A 27,491-nucleotide genomic window follows, 5' to 3' on the forward strand; every position below is an offset into this window, starting at 1 on the left:
CTGGTAGCATGATTTTATGTATTGGTTCAATCTCGTTTAAAAATGAGCGAATCGTGTTTACGATTGAGATTTGAAGAAGGGGATAATGGGGAGAGGAAGGAAATAAAAGTAGGACGATAATGAGAAAGAAGGGAAAGGCGGTTACCAAAGTGGTTCAAAGAAATTGAACGAAATCCTAATCTCATCTGAGAACATCAAAGAACAGTTTGGAAAAGAATGTTTTGCCGTTCTTGTTTCAAAAACAATGGAACAGGAGCAACAAAGAACGAGCATTACATAAAGCAAAATATTATATCTGCTTTATGGTTTTTACGGCAACGTGTATAATTCTAGAACAACAAGTCAAAAAGGAGGGAGATTGCAAAGGATTTAAGGCTTAGAACAAACCCTGCCTGCGGCTGCGACGTTTTAATGTTATAAGCTCTTTGTCCCGTTTTCTCTTCCTATTTTACTGTCATCCGCTGGATGCGAATAATTTACACCAGGTGAACTAAATAGATGAAAGCAATGAGCGGACAATTAAAATTAAACCAACGAGAAGGATTCGCAGGGCATGATCAATTAGCCGTCATAATCGAGTCTACGAAAGAACGTAAAATGACGTAAGTCGGAAAATAAGATTCGTTCCTTGTACTAACCACGCGTTTTACATCTTAATCTCGCGAAATCACGTGAAATTAATTTACACCACTCTCACTCCCGACGATTCAATTACATTTATTTGCATGCATTCTGTAACGCGATGCAATTCCAGATCCGAAGACTGATTACATCTGCAATTCAATCGAGAACAGTGCAACTAATTCATCAATACGTTCGCGTCTCGTTATTACATTCACAGTTCGAGGAAAGAGAAAAAAGAAAAATCTCGACCAGTTTCTCTTCGGTCTACGATAATATCATTCCCGTAAGCTATACCGTTGGATAAGAGAAACGATCAGAGAGGAGCTCTATATCCGAAAGGAGCGCGTGATGTAATAGAATAGAGGTACGCCGTGCCGCATCCTAGGCGATCGAATTACGTAAGACGACGGCTAGAAGATAATGACGAACGTATGAGAGAAGGGACAGAGAAAGGCAGATAGACGGAGAGATAGATAGATAAAGAGAGGGAGAGAGAGAGGACGACAACTGAGCGAGCGACGAGGTGGATCGATGCAATCGATAAAAAAAACTTGGTCCCTCCTCTCGGTGAGTCTAGAACTTTTTGGTGTGCGGTGTAACCGTCAGCGTCATACCTTTTCTTCCTCCGGTTCCGGTAACGTTCCTCTCTCCTAACGTTGTCGTCGTCGGTGTCGGCGTGACAAAGCAGAAGTGGGTGGACAGGGTGAGTGGAGCGCGGTCCAAAATGTGGCTCCTTCTCGCAGGACGCTGAGGACGAGGACGAGGACGAGGACGAGGACGACGACGACCGAGGGGGGTTCTAGGGACTAGCGCGAGGGCGGATCAATACAATCGCTAATCCGGTGCATTGTGAGGCGAGGCGTGGCGTAGCAAAGAGGCGAGGTGAGGCGGTGGTGGTCTTGCTTGCCTTCTCATCCCCCACGTCTCAACCGCCGGTTTCAACCCTCTCCACCAACTCTCTCTCTCTCTCTCTCTCTCTCTCTATCCGTCTCCCTCTCTCTCTTTCGCTCGCTCGCTCGCTCGCTCTTTCTCTCTCACCCTTCCATCCCAGCCTCCTCCTGCCCCTCACTACGTTTCAACCCCTCGACGAGCCTGCCTCTGCCTTCCTTCGTAGCCGTTCGGCCCACCCGCGCCCCTACAACGTCCGTTGCCTTCCACCGCCGGCACCGTCTTGCCGCACTTCCGTTTCCAACCCTTAACCTAGCCGTCGACGAACCAACAACCCCCTTGGTGAGCAACGCCGTAGAATCACCCGCGCTCGCCTACGAAAACGTAACTTACGCCCGTGGAAGTAAATTCGTCCTTTGGCCAGCCTTACTACCCTTCCCTTTTCTTTTCTCCTATTCTCCTCTTCCTTCGCCTTCTTTCTTCCTTACTTTGATTTTTCCGTTCTTTCGTTCCACAATTCTTTCCTCCCTTCTCTATTCCGTAGCATTTCCAACTGCCACGCGGCCAACTAGCCATCGTTCTCCACGAGCACCGACAACGAAATCGGCGATAAGGGAATTGCAATGAATTAGAGCAATGAGGGATTTCGGTCGTACTACAAGTTTTACTCGAACGTAATTCTTCCTCAACCATGACCCGGTCCCTTTAAACTTCCTCGAAGAAATTACATCTGTTTGGTATTGGATTATATCTATTCTTTTCTTTTCGTTTTTCTATCTCCCTTGAGAAGAATCTAATTCGATTCCATGGATATTGACTGACATCTTGCTTTCTTCGGATTATTACATGTTGCGATAGTAGTGCGATACGTAAAGGCGGTCAGGAAAAAGAAAAAAAAAAAACAGTAGCTTTTAATATATTTTTAGGAACACGACACTGTGGTAATTAGAAGCTGTGCAAGATATTCGTTGAAAGACGAAATAGCCATTTCCAGTATTAACTTATCTTTGCGATTGTAAAGAACCGCTTAGATCGGAAAAAATTCAAAGGATTAAGGACGAAGAAGAAAAAGGATAAGAACGGTTAGTTGTAAATCTTAGCCTCGTGGGAACTTAGAGGATATTTATTTGCCTACGTTTTCTGTAAATAATTAGGTACACGTTTTTTACATCGAAATTAGACAAATGTTACTACTTCTATTCTGAGTTACAATTCAAATCTTTTCCTTTCGACATGTATAATTGAAAAAAGTCACATACGAAATGCTTGAACTATTTCTTCATTAAGCATAATTTCATTTAGAAATTTTTCTAATTTTTCTAAGCTATATAAACGTTAAGAATTCCTAATTTATCTAACAATAAAATGACATAATCGAAAAGACATGCCTTATTTCCCCGAAATGTTATTTTCTTAAAAGAGAACTCGTGGGATATCGTTGATAAATGCAAAAATATATTTTACTTTGGAAAAATAGTCATTAACGAAAGAGAAAACTTGTAAAAAATATTCTCAACTTTACTAGTATGATTTAAAATATTCGTGTAATTAACAAATGTAATATTTAAAAATGATTGCAAAGCGAATATTGGTTGAATTCACAGAACAAGACATTACGTTGTTACAATATTTTGCAGCACACGTCGCTGTTATTTAATAGCAGCTTTGCAAAGACAAAGCATAATTGTGACTCGCACGATAGCGCGAGCGAGCACAGCTGCGAATAAATATATTTGATTACAACATTGTCCCTTTTCTATGAAACGGTATCTCTGTTCTCGTGCTTTTAACAATTCATTCTCCCAATACATATTTTATTGAAGATATTCTCCGAGTATGTTTCGACACAAACGACAATTAACGTTATTCCATGTTAGAAAAAAAAACTTAGGTCAAAACTTTTAATCGACTTATATTTAACTCGCAAAGAACGAAATTTCATCGATTTCTTAACAACGAATCGACGATAGCAAAGTCGAATATTATGGTGTGTTCCTATATCTTTTCTTCAAAGATTATTATTATTATTTATAAATAAAACGACGAACATATAAATAAGAAGGAATACTTCTGACAATCTCATCGAAATTACGGAGCTTCTTGAAAACACATTCCTTTCACTGTAATTTAAAAACCTCTAATCGAACGTTACAGCTGCTGAAATTTTAAAGAAACCAAAAATTATGAAACTCAACTTATACGATTTCGACTTAATCGCTGCTTATTATCGTCGATCGATGTTTATGGCACTTTGAAAGCTTCCCTGTCCGCTATACAATTTTGAGAACGAACAATTATGCGTTATAGTCTCCAAATCGTTCCTTCTAAATTCTTCGTCAAATTCTTGGTTGAACGAAGGATAAGCGCATCGCGTGCGAACTAAAATAATTGATCAACGAAAAAGATGAAAAACGAAATCCAACTGACGTGCGAAATAACGAGTAGCATTAGCAGCCACGCCTAAGATAAGCATGCTAACGAAGCGAAAGTATTTCCTGGTAAAAATTAATGGGAAACGATCTAAAGGTCCGTGGAAAGATTCGCTGCGCTCTTGGCCGCAAGAGTTATACACCATACTCCATAAATATGGAGAAAGTATGAAGCAAGGGGAGCGAAGACGAGGGGTAAGAGTGGTACGAGAGTGGATCGTCCAACCCGGTGGTTCCAGCAATATCAACCCCGCATCCTTCGCAGGACCGCCCACTCTTAAGCGAGATGGACCCAAACAAACTCGTTCACGAACAGCCGAAACTGTGTTACTAGAATAAACTCGTCTCCGACGCAGAAGCAATTTACCAGCATACACGAAGCTGCTCGTAGGCAAGCCGGCGCGCGGCCGTGCTCGCACTCGCAACTTCTATTTGTAAGAGCATTTGCGTGTAAATGTATGTACAAGTTACGCGGCCGCCACACCACACTCGGGGAATTCCCTTTCGGTTGGCATCAGAAGTGGAAGAAAGTGCAATAAATTCGGCGTATAATACGGCTAGGAAAACTTGCGCGAGCGACCTGGTGCACCGGCAGCCGACGCCGGTATCGGGGTACCAGGCAAGAACCGAGCAACAAGCGTCCGTTTTATTGTTTCTAGAAGATTTGCTCTTCGTCGTGCGATGGAACTTGCAAAATTCGAGGCAACAAATTTGAGAAAGTATACGTTTCGCTGTTTGAGATAATCGATAGCGTCGTGCGAATCGAGGAATTATAAATAAATTATAATCGAGGAAAAATAAAAAAGGTTTCTTAAGAGAGCGCGTGTATATCAAAGGTATAAAGTTTAGAATCACTGCGGTTCCTGTAAAATCTGTGAATTTAAAAAGAGAAAGCTAGGAATTTTATGTTAGAAAATATTTTTATCCAAATTTGATCTTTCCTTTCAATTAACATGCTACAGTTCTTCTGTAAAACGTCGAAAGTATACTTAAATATTGAAACGAACTTACGTATTCTCCGTATAATATATTTTATTGCATATCCTTTAAAATTCGTATAGAACAGAGAACATTCCATGTCCCTTTCTGTCCAGTTTTCACTTGGTCGCAACGTGAATGCGTGCACGCGATAAGTAACGATCATCTTTCGACGAAACAATTTCAACGTCCAATGCAGCGATACGATAGGAGCGTTTTGAAAGGCCAGAACACGTCTGTGCGCAGAGAGCAATAAAAATTAAACGAAACGGAAATAACAAGATGTTCAGAGACCGAGTAATTTTCATCCTTCAAATCGAATGGCCGTCTGAGGACATGCGCGTCGATAGGAAGGCATACGTGCATGTAGTGGAGCCAGCCAATTATCAAGTGATTGCTCGCAGATTATAGGAAATGCAGTTCCACAAATGGGAGGTGTGCATTGGCACGTGTATGCGCCACCACCCACACATCTACGCGATTCTCCACTTCCTCTGTCGTGTCCTTCGCGAATTGCCTATCGGTGTTTGCTGTCTGTCAAGCAACCATCCAAAATCCTATTCTCCCTCACAGACTTTCAATTTTTCACGCGGCACGTAATGTTACGTATCGGATTATTCGAAATATTTCTAATAAAATTTCAGCAAAAATTTTTAAACAACACGTGTATATTACATATTTTTATAGAATCAGCATTTTACCAAATGGTACAAATGCTGTTTACTTTGGGTGATCTTTTTATTCAAGGGATAGTTTCGTGATCATTTTTCTCAGAGACTTTTTTCCGGTAATAAAAATACACGGATTACATAAAAAAGAGAGAAGTTATAGAAAAATAAGTTGACATGTTTGTTTGTAAAAAAGAAAATATTGCGCTATTTCGAAAGAATAAAAAATGAAACTCGAGACGCGTCTTTTTCCTAATCAAAACTACCGATTCATATAAAACTATATTATCAACATCGTCTAAAAGAATATCTGATTTTCGACTATTACGGTTATTAATTCCTAACGTCACCGTTAACATTCCCTTAATTTAATTTCAATCACGCCATCCATTCAAAATTTCTGAATCTCCACTGAAACAATTTTCAAAAACTTCTTTGCTTCTGCCCAAACTTCGCTCAATTTCCCAACCACCTTGCACTGCGACGAGAACGATCAACCACCCAAAACCTCCCACCAATCATCTAGAAAACGAATCGTCGGAAGCGAATAAGCCTGAAATTACACGAACGAAGAAAGAAAAAAGAAGAATTTCGATTTTCCCCAATAACCGGAACCAGCTGTTTTCGGCAGGACATAAGGCTGCGTCCACTTAGAAGGAGGGTATCGGTTATTAGACGACCCGGTTCCAGCAACGAGCACCGTGTCCAGCCTGTCTGCGCCAAGTTCTGCAATCGGTCCTCTCTTTTTCCGTCTCACTCACGACACGGATGCTCTGTTCCTCACGCGAGGAGTGCTCTTTTCCCTCCCTTTGCCCGCCCCAATCGTAACCGGAGGCTGGCTCGCTCTGTTTCTACTCTGCTTCCGGGTTTACCTCTTTCTGTACGGGCGGCCCGTTGCCTCAGCCCCTTCATCGCTCGCCACTCAGACTTCAATTAATTTCGCTGGTTCTGGACCGGCCGTTTTCCAATTTCGAGTTTCTCCGGTGAACGCGAAACACGGCCCTCGATACGATGAAATGGTTGCCGGTGAAGATCCGGCCGCATCGATGTTTATAGAGGAACGCGCGCGCGCGCGCGCGCCTCAAGAGGGACACAGAGCCGCTTAACGCGAAAAATTAATTACATATGCACCGCCGTACTGCGGTTTCACCGGTTATGTCCTGTAAAAGCGAGATTTCCCATAAACGGCAGAGGCGAAGGCGGTTTACAGCGAAGACGTACACAGCCTCGCGAAAATATTCGGACGTTCGTAAACAAGTGGAAATAATAAAACATTTTGAAATTTCGCTAGCGCCGGAACGAATCTCCGCCATCGTCGTCGTATTCGTAATGTTTGAAACGAATCTGAAAATGTACATACCGTGGCTACGGTAATTATACTTGCGCACCATTGTATCTATCAGGGCATTTACATACTAAACAATTAAGTCCAGGTATATTAAATTCCGTATCGTTTATAGTACTATTTTTATATCATATTTCGATATTGCAAAGATGAAACGTAGAATGTGGTGAAAAATCGCTTCGTTGCAAATTGAGAATATGCGCAAATATTTTTCGTAGCCTCTATAGAATCTCCAACTAATTTAGCGCAAATATCTATATACATTTCGTAGAAATCGCAAAAGTATTTAGATAGTCAATTGTCCGTCGTATCGATAAACCTCACGCTTTAATCCCTTGACGACCGGAGATTTAATTGGTTATCTAAAAATTTTTTAACCGATGCGTATATCATTTTCCGTTACCTTGCGGTCGACGATATCGATATCAAACAGATCTATAAATTATTAGCCATTTTAACGCACGTTGCGTATTACGATCGGCTTGGAAAGAAGAATATTTCGAATATAAAAAGTTAATTAATTAACAGCACAGCGAATCGACAACGCGTAAACTAATTCTTCGATAACGTTGAAATGGTCACCGCTTCTAAGAAAACTCTACATCTGGTCTGTTTAGTTTTCTCGAGCCATCGACAGCGTATAGACAAAAGACAGGGTCGAAGGCAGACTATAAACGGTAGGCAGGCGACGATGGCTCAGGGCTTTCAGTCATAGGGTAACGCTGCTAGCGTGCGGATCAGATCAAATTATATTTCTTCTTGTATTTAAACTTCTGTATTAAAATACATTTTCTACCTTACAATTTATCCACGCGTTCCTTTGTTCACACACCTGATAACCTCGACAGATAGTAATCCTAAAAGGCATACACCTGTGAAGCATAATCGGAAATTACATTTGAAGGGAACATAACGAAGCTGACAGGATACCAGCGAATATTAATTTTTATGAAAATACTCGAGCTTCCCGACTTCGAACAAACTAAACTTCAACAGAAGAAGCTAGCGAAAGAAGTCAGATATCCATCGAGGACAGTGTTCGTCGCAACTTTCGAAATAAGTGTTACATCGGTGAAACGTAAGGTAGCAGAGAATTAAAAGGAACGACGAAAGGGGATGAAGAAAACGAAACGTTCGCGGTCGGCTTAACCTTCAAATTACCAGAGACCGAACGATACACGAGCGAATATATCGGACGAAGGGAAAAAGTTGCATTAAACTCGTGACGTACGAATGATACGGGGGAAAATTCCTGATAAAATCTCGCGAAACTTTTCGAGCACGCGGCACGCGGCCACGCTCGTAAATCGGTGGTTTCCGATGCGCGCCGTTGACGGAGTTTTATGGGCCTTCTGAAGCTGAAACTCGCCACCCCCTGGCGGTCCTGTTTACTGGCGTTCTCCGTGTAATTCGACGGGATTCGCCGCTCGCTGACGAACTGTCGCATCGCGTGAAACCAACTGATGGATGCGTTCCACTGTCAAGACGATCGAGCCGCTGAATTTATTGCGCAGCGGATATGACTTGGCGCGGAAAGGCTGTTAATTGGATGCTTGTGTCATTCGGGAATAAATGTGCAGGGTGAAATGAGAGAACAGTGTTACGGAAAAATGGGTTCCCGTATGGATGTTCGAGCTCGATGAATTATAGAAAAGTAAAGGATGGCTTGCGGTGTTAGATAGCGATTCGATATTATTCTTTTCGGAATATCGTTGGTTATGGGCCGTGAGACATTCGAAAGTGCAGAAACGCATAGAATGCATATAATATGGGGAAATATATAAAATATCCGATACGTGTATATTACTCGACCTATAACACGATGTTTAACGGATAAAGCAACTGTTTACTCAAGTTCCATCTTTCTAATTGTAAATATTCGTAAAGATACGAATTTGAATGGAAGAAGAAATTATAAGAAGCCGCTTATCGTCTGTAATCGCAAACTAAAACCGTTTAAGCGTATCAAAAGTCGCTCTACGTCGTAAAAGTTTATTACGGAAACGAGAAAAAAAAAAAAAATCGGAAAAGATATAAGTTATAGGTGGAGCTAGAGCTTTAGCCTTAGCATAATAACGAGCTTAATTGTTGTCGTTACTGAAAATGCTGCTGAAACTAATAAGCCGCATAAAAATTCCACGAACGAACGCAACCGGGTCTCTCCTTTCACGCGAAACCGCAGACTTACTTATTCAACGATCCCTTCGCTTGACCCAACAAGATAACAGCCACGAAACACGAAAGACACCTACTCAAGCACCAACGTCGATGCAACGTTAACCTTTATTTGCCCGAAACTTCCAAAGTTTATCGTTCCGTGAAACGCTCGCTCGGTATCTCTCTCGACGCTAATAAAATCCCTCGAGAAACCTCCAATCGTTCAACATTTACACGAAATATCCCGCAATTTCCTTACAACGGTCAAAGATCAGTATACACCTAAGGCAGAGTATGTAAACATCGAGCTCGAATGAGTTCAGATAGGCGGAACACAGTCGTCGATTGATTCCGTGGTATATCTTCGTTATTTCAGTCACAAGCTTTAGCCTCTTAAAATTCAATCTTGAACTCTACACGGAATTCTTAAGAATTGTGGATCTTTGGTGCCGAAATAATGTCGAAGGGACATTGAATACACACTGGGGTGTAATATTAAAATAATAATATATTTATTACAAGAAGGATTTCTCACGTATTCTTCGATTCACACTTGCACGCGTCTCCGCACTTTCTCTACACTCGACTGCTAACCGACTCTTCCAGGTGCTTCTAAACCACTGCCAATCGTCTTTTGTCCTAACAACAGCTTGGATGCCCTGTGACGCTTACACACATGTATCCACACACCGATACTCACACACAAGTAACTCTAATACGCATTTAACCCAGTGCAGCACGGAAAATTATACATATCTCAACAGGAATAATCGAATTTGTCGCACATCATGAGACATAGTCAGTCCCTAGCACGCTCATCGACACGAGAACTTAATATATTTTACCTTGGTAGCCTGCAACGCATCGAAAACGCATTGAAAAATATTGCATCGTATTTGCGCGCTTTCTCTTTGACAGTTTCATCTAAAAGCCACGCGAATCGTTGAAAATTTGTTAGTGTAAAATTTAGCCTACTTTGTCGTTCTAATCGTTCCAGAGGATGCAGTAACTTGGTAGATGAAAATATAAAAATGTCGTTTAGTAAAAACACGGAACAAGTCTGAAAGGACAGAGCGAGAGCGCGGAAAAAGGTCCAGGAGCGTCGTAACAAAATCATAGCGAGTATACCGATACAGTGGCTACGAAAAGTATTTGCACATCTTCGTACTTGTTATAGCATTTACGTCCTAGTTGATTAGGTCGAAATATATCAAGTATATCAAGCGTAGAAATTAGATACCGTGAAGGGAAAATAAGAGTACGTGCAAATACTTTCTGTGGTCATTGTATCAAGCACAGAAATGACGCGAAGAGAGCGTAAGGAAATTCAAAGTTGAGGAAGAAAAGATGATAACGAAGGTACGATAAAGTACAAACTGACGGAGAAAAGTGGTTAAAATATTCAAAACAGTGGCAGGAAAGTGACAAAAGCGGCGAAAATAAACGCAAAAGAGTCACTGGGAAGTCGTAGAAAACGCATAGAAGATTCGTACGACAATGGCGGAAGACAGAGGAAAGACAAGAAAGGTGGGAAGATACAAAAAGTTGGCAAACGAAATGCAGAAAAGACGTGGAAAAGTCGCAAGAAGTACAGAGGAGACGCGGAAAGGCGTAAAGAACGTGCAAAAAAAGCTACAAAAAGCACGCGAATAAAATACGAAGAAACGTATAGCGAAGGATGCAGGGAAGATGAACAAAAAGCGCGAGAAAGACGTAGAAGAAACGGAAAAATGGCGAGAGAAAGGAGCGGGGAAAAGACATGGAAAAAGCGTTTAAAAAAGTGATAAAAAACACGGCAAAGGTACAAAAGGTGTAAAAAAAAAAAAAGGGTAGAAAAGAGGAGATGAAAGGCTCGTGGTACTTGGTCGATCCTTCTACGTCGAGGAGTCCCGATTGATTTACAATGGACGAAGGTGTGGCGGAATCCGACACCAATATCACACCGATACTCGGCCGCGTGGACAATTATCCTGGTGGACAAAGGCTACGGGGGTGTACGCGGCTATCCCACACGTAAGTAGGTACGCGGCGAGAGCTGGCCTACGGCTCTTTACGCAGCTGACGCGGCTCGTATTAGGAATCGCGTGGGCACACTCCGTACGTGCGTGGGCAAACACCCGCACGTCCAGGCGCACGCAACTTCGAAGAAAACTCGAACGTTCCTCCAACGCAGCTAGAGGAGGTGCAAGGACCTCCCGATATTTATCTGCCATTGAAAGCTGAACGCCAGATCGCCTCGAGACCAAACATACGAGACGCGCTCGTCACCTCCTACTCTAGCCGCTCCATTGAGTTCCTTCAATTTTTGTATTGACGGAATAGCGGAACAGAGCACGGAGAATGGATCGATAGCAAGATTTGGTTAATTTGTTCGAAAGACCAAATGCGCGATATAGACGTTTCCCATTTGCAATTCGATATTTGAAAAAGTCGATAAAATAAATAAACGTATAAAACGTCTGCATCGATTGGAGATAACATAAGCCGAAGCGTTGTTTTATTCGCTCTTGTATTATATTTAATTAAAGTATACAGCGAAGAGCGATAGGCGAGAATTAAGAACAATATGGTGTTCTTTGTGACAGACCGTGGAAACCATTGATCAACGTTACGAGTCGTAAGTACGAAAAGTAAAAAGTACGATTACTGTAGATATTTGAGTAATTTTATATTTTCGTAAGCGTAACTAAGGGAATGGAATCTACATAGAGACTTGTTTCATCCGTTTGGTCTCGATATGTGATTTCCACTTGATGGAACTTGTAACGCACAGCTTGCGACAATTATTTTAACATAATTATAATTGTCACTCGTTGTAGTTGGTTTCGGTGATAACACGTGGAAGAGAAGTTACGCAAGGTAAGGTGTCGTAAGTAATCAAGTCGTCGAGTAACAACATCGTAAAAGATCGAACCTAGCTTCTGAAATTTGAATACAACGCTAGCTAAAGGCAACGACGATTCTACATACTTCGACCGTAACAACGATTACGTCGTGAATTGTAAGAAGAAAAATCTAATTTTGATAGGGATTGGTCTCGCATCGAACGTCGTACGTTTTAGATCTAGATAAGAAATGTTAAGGAATGGAAACAAACGCACAATACGACCGAATACAATGGCAACGTCGAACTTACGCATCGACATTGTCCGATACAATATCATAAACTATTTCTGATTCGTAAAAATAATTCCTAGTTACAAATTGAATAGAGAGATTAGCATTTAATTGTAAAGTAGACGGTGACTGGTCGTCGCATATTCGCATGAACCACCGGTGCACGCTTTTCGTTGTTTTCTTTCGCCTATCCCTATTGTTCTTTGGGTGATAATGAGCTCATAAATACTGGCCAATCATCGAATAAGGCGCAAGCATCGTATGTTCTTCAGGGCATACATACTCGAGTAACAACCAGCCGCCTTCCTTCATGACCGGCAGGTTTATGTCTTCGCTCGTCACGCCTCTACGTGCTGAACGAGACAACCTGACCTTCCCCCTCTCGTCTTTCTCTTCCTCGTTTTGTCAGTTTCCACCGGAAGAGGAGAACAAGGCGAAACAAATTTCAAACTTATGCTCGCACGTACGTCGTATATTTTCTGAATACCGTGCGACTGATTACGAGCTAATTACTATACGCGACGATAATGTAATACCAGAACGATTCTATAGACAGAAAAACGGAGCTCCTAAAACACGTCTGATTTTAATTTTAGTTTTCCATTCCGTTGTTTAAAATTAATTTTATTCGAAAGCTTCGGGTAAGTATTAAGAGTTGGACAATGAGAACGTTTTACGTTCGACCAGAGAAAAATTCTATAAGCGTACATTACCGCACGGATAATATTTTCAACTTTAAATGTAACTCCCAATTTCGTCGCTTGATAACACCGAGGTGACGGATGCTCTTTAATTATTTGAAACATCAGACGATTAAAGCGATGCGTTTAATCAAAATATATAAAAAGAATGATCATAATGTGTCACGGAGATTAGTATTGAATTGTTCGGTAAAATAATGAATATTAAATTAAAATAAATTACGAGGATCCTCAAAATGTATTCTTTAATTATATATTTTAATTTACTATTATTCTTTTCTATTTACCGTTTCTACATATTATGTTATATCGATACTTAGTTCGTTCGCTTTTCGTTGTAATAATATCTCTAAATCGATGTAGTTCATACTACGAACTAATTCTTTTGTATCATTTACATCAATGAAATTCCATGCTTCTATCTTTTTCGCTAATATCAACGCCATTTATATCCTATATCGATCAAGGCATAATATATTAAAGCAATTCGTTAAACTTCTTACAGGATGTCCGCGATAAATGGTGCCATTAATAGATCTCAATAATTCCTTTCAAATTCCAGAAATTTGGCGCAAGAGAGTTCGACGATTACGAAACCGAGAAATACCGTGTTATCACAGTTGTCTTGTTCTACGAAAGTAGAAACTCTTTGATGTTTCCTGGTCTCCAAAAATCGATTACTAAACGATCTGCGAGTTTCTTATCGGCGTAGGAATCGAAGCGAACAATAATGCACGATCTGTGCCGCGACAAATTAAATTATTCGAAAACTATTTTATCCTTGGAAGACGGGAACAAGTACAGCAGCGGCCTGTACGGTCGAAACGATGTGCAATACCAACGGTATTGTCGTTACGATATCGTAGTAACAAAGCTACAAACAACGCTAGGTTGGAGCCCGAATAAATTTAAAGAACGAACAAGGAGGATCACGGTAAAATCCAGGCTTACACAACGAGTTTCTCTCACCAGAGACAAGTTTAACACCCACGCGAAATTTCTTTGTGAAAGTAACATTAAATGCTTTTTCACTTCGGATATCACGCATCGTTACAAAACAATAGTGCAGTTATATTTATTGGAGTTTTTATTACCAATGAAAAACGTATATATGTATACGTATATGAATTAAAGAGTCGGCGATTTTTATTGGTAATTTGATAAGGTTATTTGTGTGCAATGTTTGCTATTAAATTTGTAATGCAAAAAAGGAGCAGAGTTAGAAAAACTAGAAAAAATTGATGATACCTGTTGTAAGGTACAAAGTGCATTATGAAATGAATTGCAGCGCCATCTATGGCTACAACAATGCAGTAGGTGCATGAATACATTGCTGATACACACGCGAGTATCGCTGGATAACTACATTGTCTACTGTACTTTACTCAATGATCTTTACTATCGAATCTTTTTACCGATAAATCGTAGGATGAACATTCGATAACTTATAATACGTATCTACCATAAGCAATTCTCTCTTCTGATAAGAAAATTGAAAAGCATTGTTATCGATGTAGAGGATCGTTCTAGTTCTTGAGAATAATATTACCACGTTATTAGCGATTGAAATTAAAATTAATGAAACTATGTAAATTGTTTGGTGAATAACTATGTACTATACCTCAACTGTAAAAAGGAGCGCCAACTTTATTATTCGATATATAATTACCAACTGTATCACTAACTAATCTGATTTAAAATTGTCAATAAAAATTTTCGTATTATCGCGTTTGCTTAAAAACATTCTGTCCAGGATTGTAGTTAATAGCCATAGTACAATTATAAAGTAGATTGCAAATAATATGAACTACTTGGCTATAATCGCAACTGTCTTTTACTTTTATATTTAGTTTCAGTTCCAACTGTTTCAAATGTTACAACATTGACTAATAATGTTCCTTTTCAGTATTAAAACTCAAATACCTCACAAACTGATGATCTTTTGATATAGATAAGTTAATACTTTTTGTAAAAGACTAACAACATAACCATTAATGTATTAAAAAACATATGATTTTAGTAATATGTACATCCTGCCTGTATCTTATTGTAATACATATCTTTCAAGTATTTTCTTCTGACCAGAACATTCTTTGTAGATATAGATATCTACGGTAAATTAAAATAAAAAGTTCCTTATACGTATAATGGGTATTAAATAAAGAAAATGTAATTGTAATTTGCAGAAAACTATTTTAGTGATCAAAAAAATAAAAGAAATGACTCACCGACAATAAGAAAGGTCGCCTCCTCTCATTGTGACACATACTTCTCGCGTTATTTCACCTCACTATTAGAAGATTAGCAAGGACACGTTAAATTATATCCAAACAATTAATCTCACTTACAGTTAAATTAAAAGCACTAAACTATAACTTATTACTACATTCGTTTGACGTTATAATGGTACAATATTACACGAAATATTTCTTTCGAAACACGTTTTGAAATCTTGGTCATTACACTGGCCAAAAGTACGTTACATAAATATAATCGATTTGAATGAATTATTTTAAACCAAAACATATCGATTAAAATCGAATGAATAACCAACGACATCATGAATTATCGATACTATAGAATATACATAGTTCTGAAAGTCTACATTTTTTTAAATAATCGAAAAAATTATATTATGTATTAATCGAATCATATTTATATTACATATTGGCTAACGTAATGATAAAAACAATGTTTTCACAAATTTAAACAGAAAATATTTCTTGAAATATTTCTAAAATGAAGTAAATCTAGAAATTGTTCAAAAAATGTAAAATGCAGAGAAGAAATGCTTTATAATAGTTATATTTCTTGTATCTTATATCTTGAATGACATGTCTTTATTATAAACAACGGCAATTAATAACGTAACATACTGCATAATTTTTTGTGATAAATGATTGATATTCATTACTTATAAATTTTTTGTATAGATTATTTATAGAAGTGCACTTGATGTATTTCACAGCCAGTCAAAAATACATGAAATCATAGTAATTGGCTTCAATATCAATGCATCTAATCGTAATATACCCTTAAATATGAATTAATCTGATTAAATTTCTGATTACATTACCTACTTAAAATAATAGTTACCATTACTTTCTTAGTTGTAGTAAGATTTTAAAAATCATATATCCCCCAAAGGACATAGTAATACTTAAATAGATTAATAAATGCAGCAGTAATCTTATAACAAGAAATAAACAATTACTATTTTAACTTTGTTTTATTATCACAGTTGACATTAATGCAATGGATTTGTAATAATAATAATATGTATATTGACAATTACGGTCTGTATACACTTGAAATCATAGTTATATTTTCAAGATTATAGTTTACATACAACTGTTATAAAATATGAACTTAACATTGTTGAAAGACAATATACTTGTGATAGTGTGAAAAGCTTATTTATAAATTTATTACTAAATTTTCTACATTACGCATAAATTTTAATTGGACATTGTTTTGGAAGATTTTAATCGTACCATCACAATGTTATGTAACGCTAATAATTATCATTAAATTTCTACTATCATCAATGTAATATCGTAAAGAAACATAATATTGTTACAATTAAACATCTTAAAATGTAAAAATCAGAGAATAGTTCAATTTATTTTTCATTTCAAATTTAAACATTAGGTTCTGTCTCGCTCAAAGTGATTTGTTTAGGAGGAGCGAAATCGGCCTTCCATACGTTTTCTTTGCAATGTTCAACAGCCTTAAAAAAGAAACACGAAAATATTTATTATATCATATATGTATATATAATTATCATATATAATTTCAATGAATTGCTTCGCACTAACACACGCGTGTGACAGCGAAAATTCTACCTAAGATATTACGAGATGCATAAGATAGTTTTAAATGCTTTACTACGACATAGTATACTATACATATATTGTATAGCATTTTGTACTAAATTGCTACCCATTTGTATTATATATGGAACAATGCAATGAAACTGACGACATAAAATTTCTAATATGTATCGAGTTTAATCACGTTTACTTACCTTACATTCGCGAGCTGTTTCATTAGTAGAACACCAGTAGACGGGACCCCATGTACAGTGCTTTATACGATTTTTTTCGTACGATCGTTTAATTCGCGAATTTTCCAAAGATACTATTGAATAATCATTAGGTGCACAAAGACCTATTTTACTACATATTTTGTAAATATTTTCGCGCTTCTTGACAATATTTATTATGCTTTGCCCATAGGCATTAATAATCGTATTGCACTAAAAATGAATAAATGTTATTATTTTACAAAAACTTTTAAACAAGTTGATAAAAGATCTAATCAAATTACCTTATGTTCTTTGTCTGCCGGTAAATGTTTACATACTTTAGACAACACTTTCGTAATGCTGTTATCAACATCTTGTACATCCAAAATTTCATCTATCACTGATATAATAGATTTGCACAAAGCGCATTCTGTTACAGAAGCTATTAACACGATAAATATCCGTTACAAACATACGTTAAAACTAATATTTTAATAAGTGATTAATATTCTAAATATTTCTTAGCCACCTTTGATTTCTTGCATGTATAATGAACAAAGTCCAAGCATAGTGCAAACTTCCTTTGGTTTGACATCTTTTGTGAGGATATCAATTACAGCAGAAGCGTATTTACTAACAAATTGGTTACATTCTTGAGAAACAGACTTTGGAAGATGATTACATACTCCATGTACTGCCTTTTCAACTTTACTTCTTTCCTTTTCATTACTAAGTACCTTGTCAATATAATGCATAGCGAATTCACAGATTACACAATATGGCCCTTGTGTACTTTCTGATACTTCAGTACTTGCTGGAGAATTAGGTATTTCATTGGTTACTGAAACATGAAATATATTTTTGAAATACCCCAGGAATTTTATAGATATTGTATTTTTATTAACTCTTTGAACTCCTTTGTCGAGCGTTCACAGACACTCTTATGTCGAGTCACACTCGACATTTTTAAATTGCAGGTTTAACTCACAAGAGAGTTCGGGAGAGCGTGTTAGAATTTATCTATGATTTGCGAGTATCAACAGCCAAATTAGGAAGACCAGAAACAAGTGATGACAATGAATGACTAAATAGAAAACCACATTTCATATTTCTGCAATCATAAGGATAAACACATTGCTAAAATTATGCAGTTTGCTTCAATAGAAAAATGCCCGGGAGAAGAAAAGAAACTAAATAAAGAAAACAGAAAAGAAACTTCAAATTGGTTCCTATCTACAACTGTCTTTGAAACACATTTCAAATACTTAAGATAATACTTAACATAGTACTTAAGATAATAGAGAATTTCTGAAAAGGAGATTAGAAAAAAATAGAAAAGTTCAAAGGGATAACTTATAAGAAATTTTCATGCAAAGCACTCAATAAATATATGTATATACATACAAATTTCACCATTTTTATCCGTAATAAAATCATCTCTTGGACCAGAATTTTTTGAAACATCGCACAATTTAATATAAACACATACTTCTTGAGGTGTTAAATCAGCCAGCAATAACTCTATAAGTTCTTTACTATAACCTTTAACTAAATCTGTACATTCTTCGACCAAACTCTGTGGCAAATGATTACATAGCTTATCCAGTTGAACTTGTATGTTTGCCTGTAATATTAGGATGTATTTAATGATATTATATCTTTAAATATGTTAAAACATATAAATGCAGTTTGCTTGTAACCTCGGTCTTATTATCTTTTATAACTTCATAAATTTGTGACACAGCAAGTAAACATAGTGGACAACTAGGTTTGCTCTTTTTCTCTTCAAGTATATATTTTGTTGGAACACTGTGCCACAATGCCATCAACTTTGCATCTGGACACAGGTGTAACATTGGACATATCTGTAATTAATACTTTATGATACACTGCATTTATTAAATAATCAATACACGATAAACTCCTACACTAACTTGAGATGGATCAATTTCTTGAACCAAAATAGCTACAATAGCATCTCCATAAAGATCGACAAACTGTGTACATTGATTTTCTATAGATTCAGGTAATTTTTTACATACTTTTCCTAATGCCTCCTTTACTTTGTCCTGAAAATAATAATTAATAGCATCATCTTGATATAATTTTACATATTTTTTTATCAATACCGCGTTATGTAAAATATTATCGTAATTATTACCTCTGTGGTAGGATTCGTTATAGCTTCTTGTATAAAATGTAATATATATTCGCATAACGCACATGTTTCTGTCCCTTTAGTGTCTAATAAACCTGATACAGGGAATGGTACTGTTCTTTCAATAGGCAATTGCATTGCTTCAACTTCTGATTTACTCAGTTGTTCGTTACTATCATTTTCTATATTCTTAGTGTCTGAAAGACCCTGTAATTGATAGAACGGTACCAATCTTTCAATAGGCAATTGCATTGCTTCAACTTCTGATTTACTCAGATGTTCACTATTATCAGCTTCCATGGCCTTATTTGCATTTTGGAAAATACGTGTTCCTATTGCAGCTGCAGATTTAGGTACTAAAGGCCAAATTGGCTCATTCTACATAATATAAAATATTTTCATTAATGACAATTCGGAAATAGCAGTTATGTTATAAGCATGTGTATAATTTAAAAAAAAAAAGATATAAACCTTCAATGCTTTGTCTGGGGTAGGACATATTCCACCCATTTGACAAACAATATTAGAATTTAAACCTTTTGTAAGATATTCATATATTTCTGGATAATATTCATCAATTATAGCCAGACACTTAAATAAAAGATATAAAGATATGTGATTAATAATTTGAGATATTCTTTAGAATATTTCTACAATTGATAAATATTGCAATACTTACCTCAGTAGAAAATGATTTGGTTTGTTTACATAATCCTTTCAGAACTTCTTTAAATTCTGCTTCTGTAGTATTAGCTACTAAAAGATCTCTTAAATGTCCTACTAGTTGTTCACACAATTTGCATGGCAGGTCGTCATTTACATCAACCATACCCACACTTGAAAGTGGTCTAATTTCTACTTTCAAAGTCTAAAATACAATTTTCATAAGTAACTTAATCATAATATCTCAAAGTCATTACATTATATTACTTTCTAAACTCACTTTATCAGCATCTTCGTGTTTGTGGAATTTACCACTACACTGACCAGATAAATGACAAACATTTTGAGCATTGAAACTTTCTTGCAATTGAGCATATATTGGGTCAAAGTAAGTTAAGATCGTAGCTGAACAAGCATCTGAGTAAGTACCAAGTTCTGCACACACATTAAGCATTTGTTGTAACACTTTATCACGAGGAGTATTATTTAGTTTATGTTCCATATGAGCTGCTACTGTGTAACATTTTGAACATTCATCAGGTTCATATTCGTCTTTTTCCAAAGATCGAGATTTTACTTCCTTAGTCTAAAATATAACATATTTAAAACAATAAGGATATCTTTTAGTATAAATATTTAATATAGGGAAATAGTTTGCATTATTAATTACCTTAGATTCAAGTTGTCCATATTCCATTAACAATTTGTCTATACGAGCAGAATTACAAAGTCCCGCAACAGAACAAACAATAGATGGATTCATCTCAGACGCTAATGTTTCAATAAGCTCTGGGATAAATTGATCTACAATTGTTATACATTCTTTCACAATAACATTTAGGCGAATAAGCCTACAACTTCCTTCAAAAACAGTTTTTAAATCCTCTTGGGTTTGATTGCTCTCTAGTTGGTCACGAGCTTGCCGAACCATGTCCATACAAACATTACATACACTATCATTATCCTTTGGTACTTTCATATCCTTCCATATCGTTTTGATACAATGTGCAGTTGCATTACAACCTGCTGCAGTTCTACATTTATATAAAATAAAATGTTTTAGTACTATTTTAATTTTTAATGATGATATATTTAATGCAAAATTTTATGAATATGAAAGTTTTCATTGTTTCAAATACAGAACACAACTATACACACATACACAAAAATAATGATAGCTATAAACTTGTAAAGTGAGATAAAGCAAAATATATAATATCAGAACTAATAAAGTATGTACTACTGCAAAATTTATCATGCGATCTAAAATAACGTGCAATGGATATTTTTCTTATAAAAATATCTATGATAATATAATAGTATTATTAGTGACGATATTTTATATTCCTTATTTTACTATATTTTATTGAACGCACTTGATATTTTCGCACCAGTATGAAGGTCCCCATGTACATTCCTGTTGACCCAAAAGGTAAAGATTTGCTGGACCCTCAGCATTAATAACTACCCTTGCTGTAGATACTAAAATAGATATGATAATTATTGAACACAATAAAATGTATATCCAAATATTATATTTATTTATTTTTAATGTTATATTATTATACAAAACATTTATAATATTCACAATATGTCTATGGGAATGAATTAAGTAAAGAAATTAAACTTTTGTTTCCCATGTTATATTATTTTAACAATAAATATAAAAACAATATATTCAACATCTTTATCTGGAACAACATATCTAAAAAGTATATATATTTAGCAGGTTAAAAATACATGGAAGATTCTTGTTAATCATAAACTATTCCTCAGTAATTGTTAAGTACTGACTCATCTCATTCATCTGAATAAGCAAACTCTGTCTTTTGTGCGTAATAATAATGCGATTATAGGATGTAACAGAGAAACCAAATTAATGCTATTTCTCAAATGGTAAATATTAAATATGTAATAAGCTGTGCCTTTACAAAATAATCATAACATTATGGTTCCAAGGTACATTAATAATATTGCGTGTTTTCGAAAAGACTTCAACAATTAAGACGTAAAAAGTACGTTTCGAAAAGGTAAAACAAATAAAAATATAATGCAGGAAAAAAAATTTAACGTTCAATTACGGTGCAGTTGAACAAAGGAAATGAACAAATTAAATGCAGAATAATCGAGATGCTTACCAGCAAGGATCGCGCAAAGCGCGATCAAAATCTTCATCTTTGCTCTGTAACTTTCCAATTTGTTTGCGACAAGGGTACTAGTAAGAAAAGTTCCCGATTTAATCGCGTTACTTCTTTGTTGCTTTCTTATCCACGATAATGTTCAGCGGTGACGTGCAATTACCTTTGTAACAACGTAGTTGCAGAAAATATCGACAAATTGTTCAATGGTCGGACACCAAGCGCTGCTGTCAAGTGACTGTTTCTAGCGCTTATAGGTATAAAGATACGCAGCTACGCATTCTTTGACTGATGAGTATTCTCTCTCCCACTCTTTCCGTGTCGCTAAACAGCCAATAAGAACTTTGTATCTAGAGCCACGGTTTCCATCACGTGATATGAATCTCCTTTCTTACTCATTGCATACAAGGAACTTGATAGTTTATGCTGTTGCATTCTTAAAATGTGAGACATCTTCAAAAATTTCGTCGAATTGAAAATAAAATTATGCATGACCATTTCTCAATCAAACGATCAGGGTAACTATGTTTCCTCGCTAATTAATAGTTGAATTGATTTTAACTGAAGCGGACGGCGTTCGTGGTGTCATCTGTCGGTATGTATATAAAAAGTGTATGGTATGAGAATAAACGTCGTTTTGATTGTGCTATCAGAATATTATTGATTCTTAGATAAAAATCAGCAATTATTTAACGATTAGTATAATTTATTTCATAGTAGAAAGATAAAATGGATTAAAACAAGAGAATCGTTTCCTACGATATATAAAAAAATGGTTATATCAACTTGCAATTATGTATGATGTATGTATAGCATACGTCGATAACGGATACGTAAACGAATTCTAGATAAAGTACCGACATTTTGATCGATCACGGATTTGATATTCCTTTGTGGCGAAACAATGCCAATGTACACAAAATCACGATTTTGCTTTTCAATCTCTTATTTATTTGTTTTTCAATTGCACGAGCTATAAAAATTTTTCATTAAGTGTATGCAACGAGTGTCTTGTAACTTTTATATATACATATATATCTTTGGATTGATTTCAAATTTTACTATTATAAATCACAATAATTGTGTCTTACTACAGTACTAACGAAATTTCAAAAAGTTTCAAAAATACAATGGATATAATACATATGTACATTTATAACAAATTTTCTGCGGCAAGTGTCCGAATACTTTGGTGAATCACTGTACGTATGTTCGATGTGCATATGTAGATACATTCGCAGTCGCTTCTTTTATTGTATATCATAATAATCATAAGAAGGACCATAAGTTTAATTAAATATTTCGCGCAAATTTTAATTAATTTATCTTATCACCTTAATATTGTGATTATTAATATCTCTAATTAAATATAAATATTAAATATTCAAATATGTAGTAGATATGAAATATTATTACATTACTATCTATTAATTGGTTATATTGATACGTTATCAATATTTTAATTATTAAACAGTCACTACTTCGAAATTACGAAACTCATTATATTTCCAAATTTATACAACTATTTTTAGGTTCATTTCGTAAGTTTCCGTTAAAGCAAAAAAGCAATTCAACCGAAGATAAAAGTGAATTATATTACAACATTAAAGTTCTTATGTTCGTATTATCGGTTCACACTATGCCATGGCAGTGACAGTCATTGGTGTTGAAAAATAATGTTCACTGATATGGTAATATCATATGAACGTTTATTATTAACCATTGTAATGGTTTTGCCATAGCATATGCCACATCTATGTCACGCATAAGTATGCTTCATGCTTTCGTGTACTTAATTCGCGAAAATCAGTAGTCTATTGCGAGATGAACAAATCGAATCATCTATATTCGATGTATATTAAGTCATCGTTTGTTTTAACAGCAATACGCAAGTCCGATATAGCGAACATCGTTATTATTATCGTCGATACAGTGTCAAACATAGAATCAGGCGCTTCAAGCGAAAGCGGTCAATTTTGTATAAGGCATTTTATTTTCGAATTTTCAGACAATCAAGAAAGTACTCTAATTACAAATCAGAATGTCAAAGTTCAATCGTGTTTAAGAGTCGAAGGATATCAATTTGCTGTAGATAGAGCGTGATACGAATATGTAAAAAGACTCTAAACAGTAGTGTCGTCTTAACGCATCGCTATCTCGAAAGGTTTTAAAAACTTCCTGTGATAAAACCATATGTAAAGAGACATTTCTAAAAAAATAAAAATTATATAATTTCGTTAAAAAGTTAATCCATTGTCCCTATCTCTTTAATTCAAGACTACAAATATAGCACAAATTGAATTTACATTGTTTTCATTTTGTAGTTTCATTTAATATCACGTGATTTGATGGAATCGATGACTATTCGCAATTAAAGGCCAATATCTATAGGCCAATATACCTGACCATGCTACTGTTATCGATGCAATTAAATAAATCGGTCAATGATTAGTAACTATAAATTGTAATTATGATTAATAATTTTAAAAAGATGTATTTTCTTAATTATGTCATTATCAATGATAGTTTCTATTTGACCTTGTTCTCGATATATAGGACATTTTGAGTTCTGTAAATCTAACTATTTCGATAGATGTCCAAATTGACATTTAAGTGATAAGTTGACAATAAATATGAGCTTAATATAACGTATGAGTTGGGATAATTGAAAATCCTTCGATTAGGCGTTTTCTTATGCTAGTGTAACAGATGTAGGTTATATTAATTTTTTGAACACACGATTAAATATTCTATTATAGGAAATATTATGAGATAATTAAATATCACATGTAAATTATATTAGTCAGCTAGTTTGACGATCTTTTAATAAACAATTTTCAAGTAAATTGTAGCAGGAACTGTAGAAGTTCCGAATTTAAATTTACATGTGTTATTTCTACTTGTGAACATACCTGAAATCCGTTGTATGCGGAATACCGGTTGAGATAAGCATTTAAACGAGTGTTTACAGAATGCATTAGAGAATTGAATATAATTTTTAGAAACTTCGAGTAATACCAGGAATTATTGAAGAGGAAGATCAATGACAAAGCGCCTACATACCTTGAAGTATAAGCTATAGTAATTCTGAACATCTCCTGTGTAGGTAATCAAATAACAAATTGCAGAATATAAAGTTTGTTATGTCTCGTAAGCAAGGTTAAATAGTATACACTTTTATAGTATTACAAACTCCACTTATCGCTGGACATCCTGTATATGTATACACAAAAGTATAGGAGGAGCATCTCACTTTCATTCTTCACAAGATACAATCGATGTTCTAAATAATTCTTATAGATTTTGGCTTTTTATTATTAAAATTGAATCTTTTTGCGTATTTTAAGAATTATGCATATTACGTAATATAATATTAAATATCATATTTGTTTCTTTTAAATTTTAAGTTTAAAAGTAAGATTAAGTAATTTATGAAAGAACTAACTTTCAATTGTTTCCGTGGTGTAGTGGTTATCACATCCGCCTAACACGCGGAAGGTCCTCGGTTCGATCCCGGGCGGAAACATTTCTTTTTTTTTTTCAATCAATATTTCCTATAGTAAGAAAATAGATCACAATATTTTAGTCATAGACGTATATCTATGATTTTAGCAATACGCATAAAAGTAATACACCGAGGAGTCCTGTTTTGCGGCCAAGTTTCAGGACAAAATACAACACACACAAGAATACACAAAAATCACGCACCAATGCGACTTAAACCCAAAAAAACAAAAAAATAAACGCAAAAACCGAAAATCCACGACACATATTAGACCATGGCTACGTCGTACCGACGCGTATCGGTACTTTTGCCTAAACACACTATACTCAATTCATTGTTTATTGTGAATCTCAAAAATGTACAAAAAATCAAATATTGGCTAAATAAACTATTTAAAAAAAAAAAAAAAATGATTTTAGCAATCTATTCTTAAATATTTCTACGAACGTTTACGTACCTTGCAATAATACAAAATATAGAAACATTTTTAGGTATCTGTGTTAAAAATTCTTATATATCCATGCCTGCAATTTCTACCAAATAAATTTTTAAATAAATTCCACTTGTTCGATACATATACAATAATTTATTTGTAAATGTGTCATATCGCCATGTACCATATCCTCGTCACTCGCAATATTGTCCATCCAACCTGGTATAAGAGTGATCGTACCCAGTTCCGCTTTTCTCCGCTAGATGTGTCGTAATCTTATTCTGTGTAGTTGATAATATTGTAACTGATATAATAATGTATTAGATGTTACATAGATTTATTTAATATAGTATCGTAGATTATAATTTTCCCTCTGTCTAGGATTGTCTTCAATATGATATTCTATAACATTAAGAAATAACTTTATTTAAGAATATCTCATTTACTTGCTGTAAGTATTAATTTAATATATTCCTTTTATCATAGATGTCGCTGATCGTATAAAATATGTTAATTCGCAGTAACAAGTTCAGTAATACTGTTTCCATGGAACGCTATTGACTTAATTTCACTTCTTATAAGTTTATATCAAATACTGCTACCGACTTAATAGTCAGTTGCTAAGCAGATTCAACTAGCTGTTCATCGTTCTTTACTGTACATTTTACCAAGTGGAGTACTCTTCCCTCATAAAAGGCATGTATCAATCATATAATTCACCGTGACATTTTAGTACATCTTTTTTTATTGTTTCTTCTATAATTTACAAAGTACATAAAGTGATGTCGTGTAGTACAAGGAATACTAGAACAAACTTCATCAACATAGTTGTACAATTATAACGTATTGTTATATGTATTCTACCTATCCATTTTATTTTTCATTTAACCTATTGAACCAAAGCGAACGAACCACGATTGCAATTGAAGTACAACTAACGACATATTTACACATTCGAAACTGATAAATATATATATGGTAATAATTATAATTATTAGTTGCAACGAGACAAAAGCAAGATTTTTCTTCACAATTTTCTCAAAACTCGTCCACGAGTGCTGTCAAACGATTAGCTTCTTCGTCGATAAAAGTTCGAACTGAAATAACAGGGAAAGGAATTCGCCGATACTGATTTATTAAAGATATCAGCGATCTATCGTCGAATTTTCGCGTTACGCGTCGTAACAGAGCAAACGGACGAATTGTAGCCATCTTTGGAAACACGATCGTCGTGTCAATAACAATAAGACGATATCTTGTTCTTCCCATATTACCGTGGAACGTGGCAATGTAATGACGTGTTGCGAATACGAGCCTATCGCGATAATAATATTCACGAAACAAGTCCCACAGGTGAAATGATCAAAGTTTACCAGGCACGTCGTTGCTGGAGGCTGTCACCGTCAATTTCTAACTAATATGTCACGTGGAAACTACGGAATTGGCCGGAGGGCGTCTTTGATCTCGCAACAGCCCCCCGGAACCGGCGTGCTTGTCCACCTTCCGAAAACTCACCCTTCGAGTCGCACGCCACGTACGTGCCACGAGGGTTGCTAAATCCAATTTTATTGTTTGCACGCTCAGGAAAGCCGGAATTACTCGATTCCGACCGTGAAGCGTAAATCGTTCCGTCGACTCGATTTCGGCTAATTTAAGCGTG

General features: G+C 35.7%; 1 protein-coding gene and 1 non-coding gene across 3 annotated transcripts in view; one reads left to right on the forward strand and one right to left on the reverse strand.

Moving 5' to 3' along the window:
• The window catches only part of LOC132909873 (prosaposin), a 296,649-nt gene extending 274,464 nt beyond the window's left edge, over positions 1-22,185 (reverse strand). The window contains exons 1-14 of one of the 2 annotated variants that reach the window (XM_060965036.1): positions 21,894-22,183; positions 21,132-21,237; positions 20,426-20,789; positions 20,036-20,341; positions 19,772-19,960; positions 19,564-19,683; positions 19,096-19,470; positions 18,869-19,003; positions 18,635-18,799; positions 18,339-18,558; positions 17,464-17,775; positions 17,237-17,376; positions 16,935-17,165; positions 16,118-16,637 (exon numbers count right to left, since the gene is read on the reverse strand). In XM_060965036.1, coding sequence (XP_060821019.1) covers positions 16,548-16,637; positions 16,935-17,165; positions 17,237-17,376; positions 17,464-17,775; positions 18,339-18,558; positions 18,635-18,799; positions 18,869-19,003; positions 19,096-19,470; positions 19,564-19,683; positions 19,772-19,960; positions 20,036-20,341; positions 20,426-20,789; positions 21,132-21,237; positions 21,894-21,930 — 2,790 coding nt within the window. In that variant the 5' untranslated portion in view covers positions 21,931-22,183 and the 3' untranslated portion in view covers positions 16,118-16,547. Of the gene's footprint in view, positions 1-16,117; positions 16,638-16,934; positions 17,166-17,236; positions 17,377-17,463; positions 17,776-18,338; positions 18,559-18,634; positions 18,800-18,868; positions 19,004-19,095; positions 19,471-19,563; positions 19,684-19,771; positions 19,961-20,035; positions 20,342-20,425; positions 20,790-21,131; positions 21,238-21,893 lie in introns of those variants that run through there. The other variant, XM_060965037.1, reaches the window with a different exon arrangement.
• A 3,161-nt stretch (positions 22,186-25,346) lies between these two features.
• Trnav-aac (transfer RNA valine (anticodon AAC)) lies at positions 25,347-25,419 on the forward strand. Its single transcript has one exon. It is a non-coding gene; the product is annotated as a tRNA-Val (tRNA).
• The last annotated feature ends 2,072 nt before the right edge of the window (positions 25,420-27,491 follow it).

This window comes from Bombus pascuorum, chromosome 8, assembly GCF_905332965.1.
Source record: "Bombus pascuorum chromosome 8, iyBomPasc1.1, whole genome shotgun sequence".
In the NCBI taxonomy this organism is placed as follows: Eukaryota; Metazoa; Arthropoda; class Insecta; order Hymenoptera; family Apidae; genus Bombus; species Bombus pascuorum.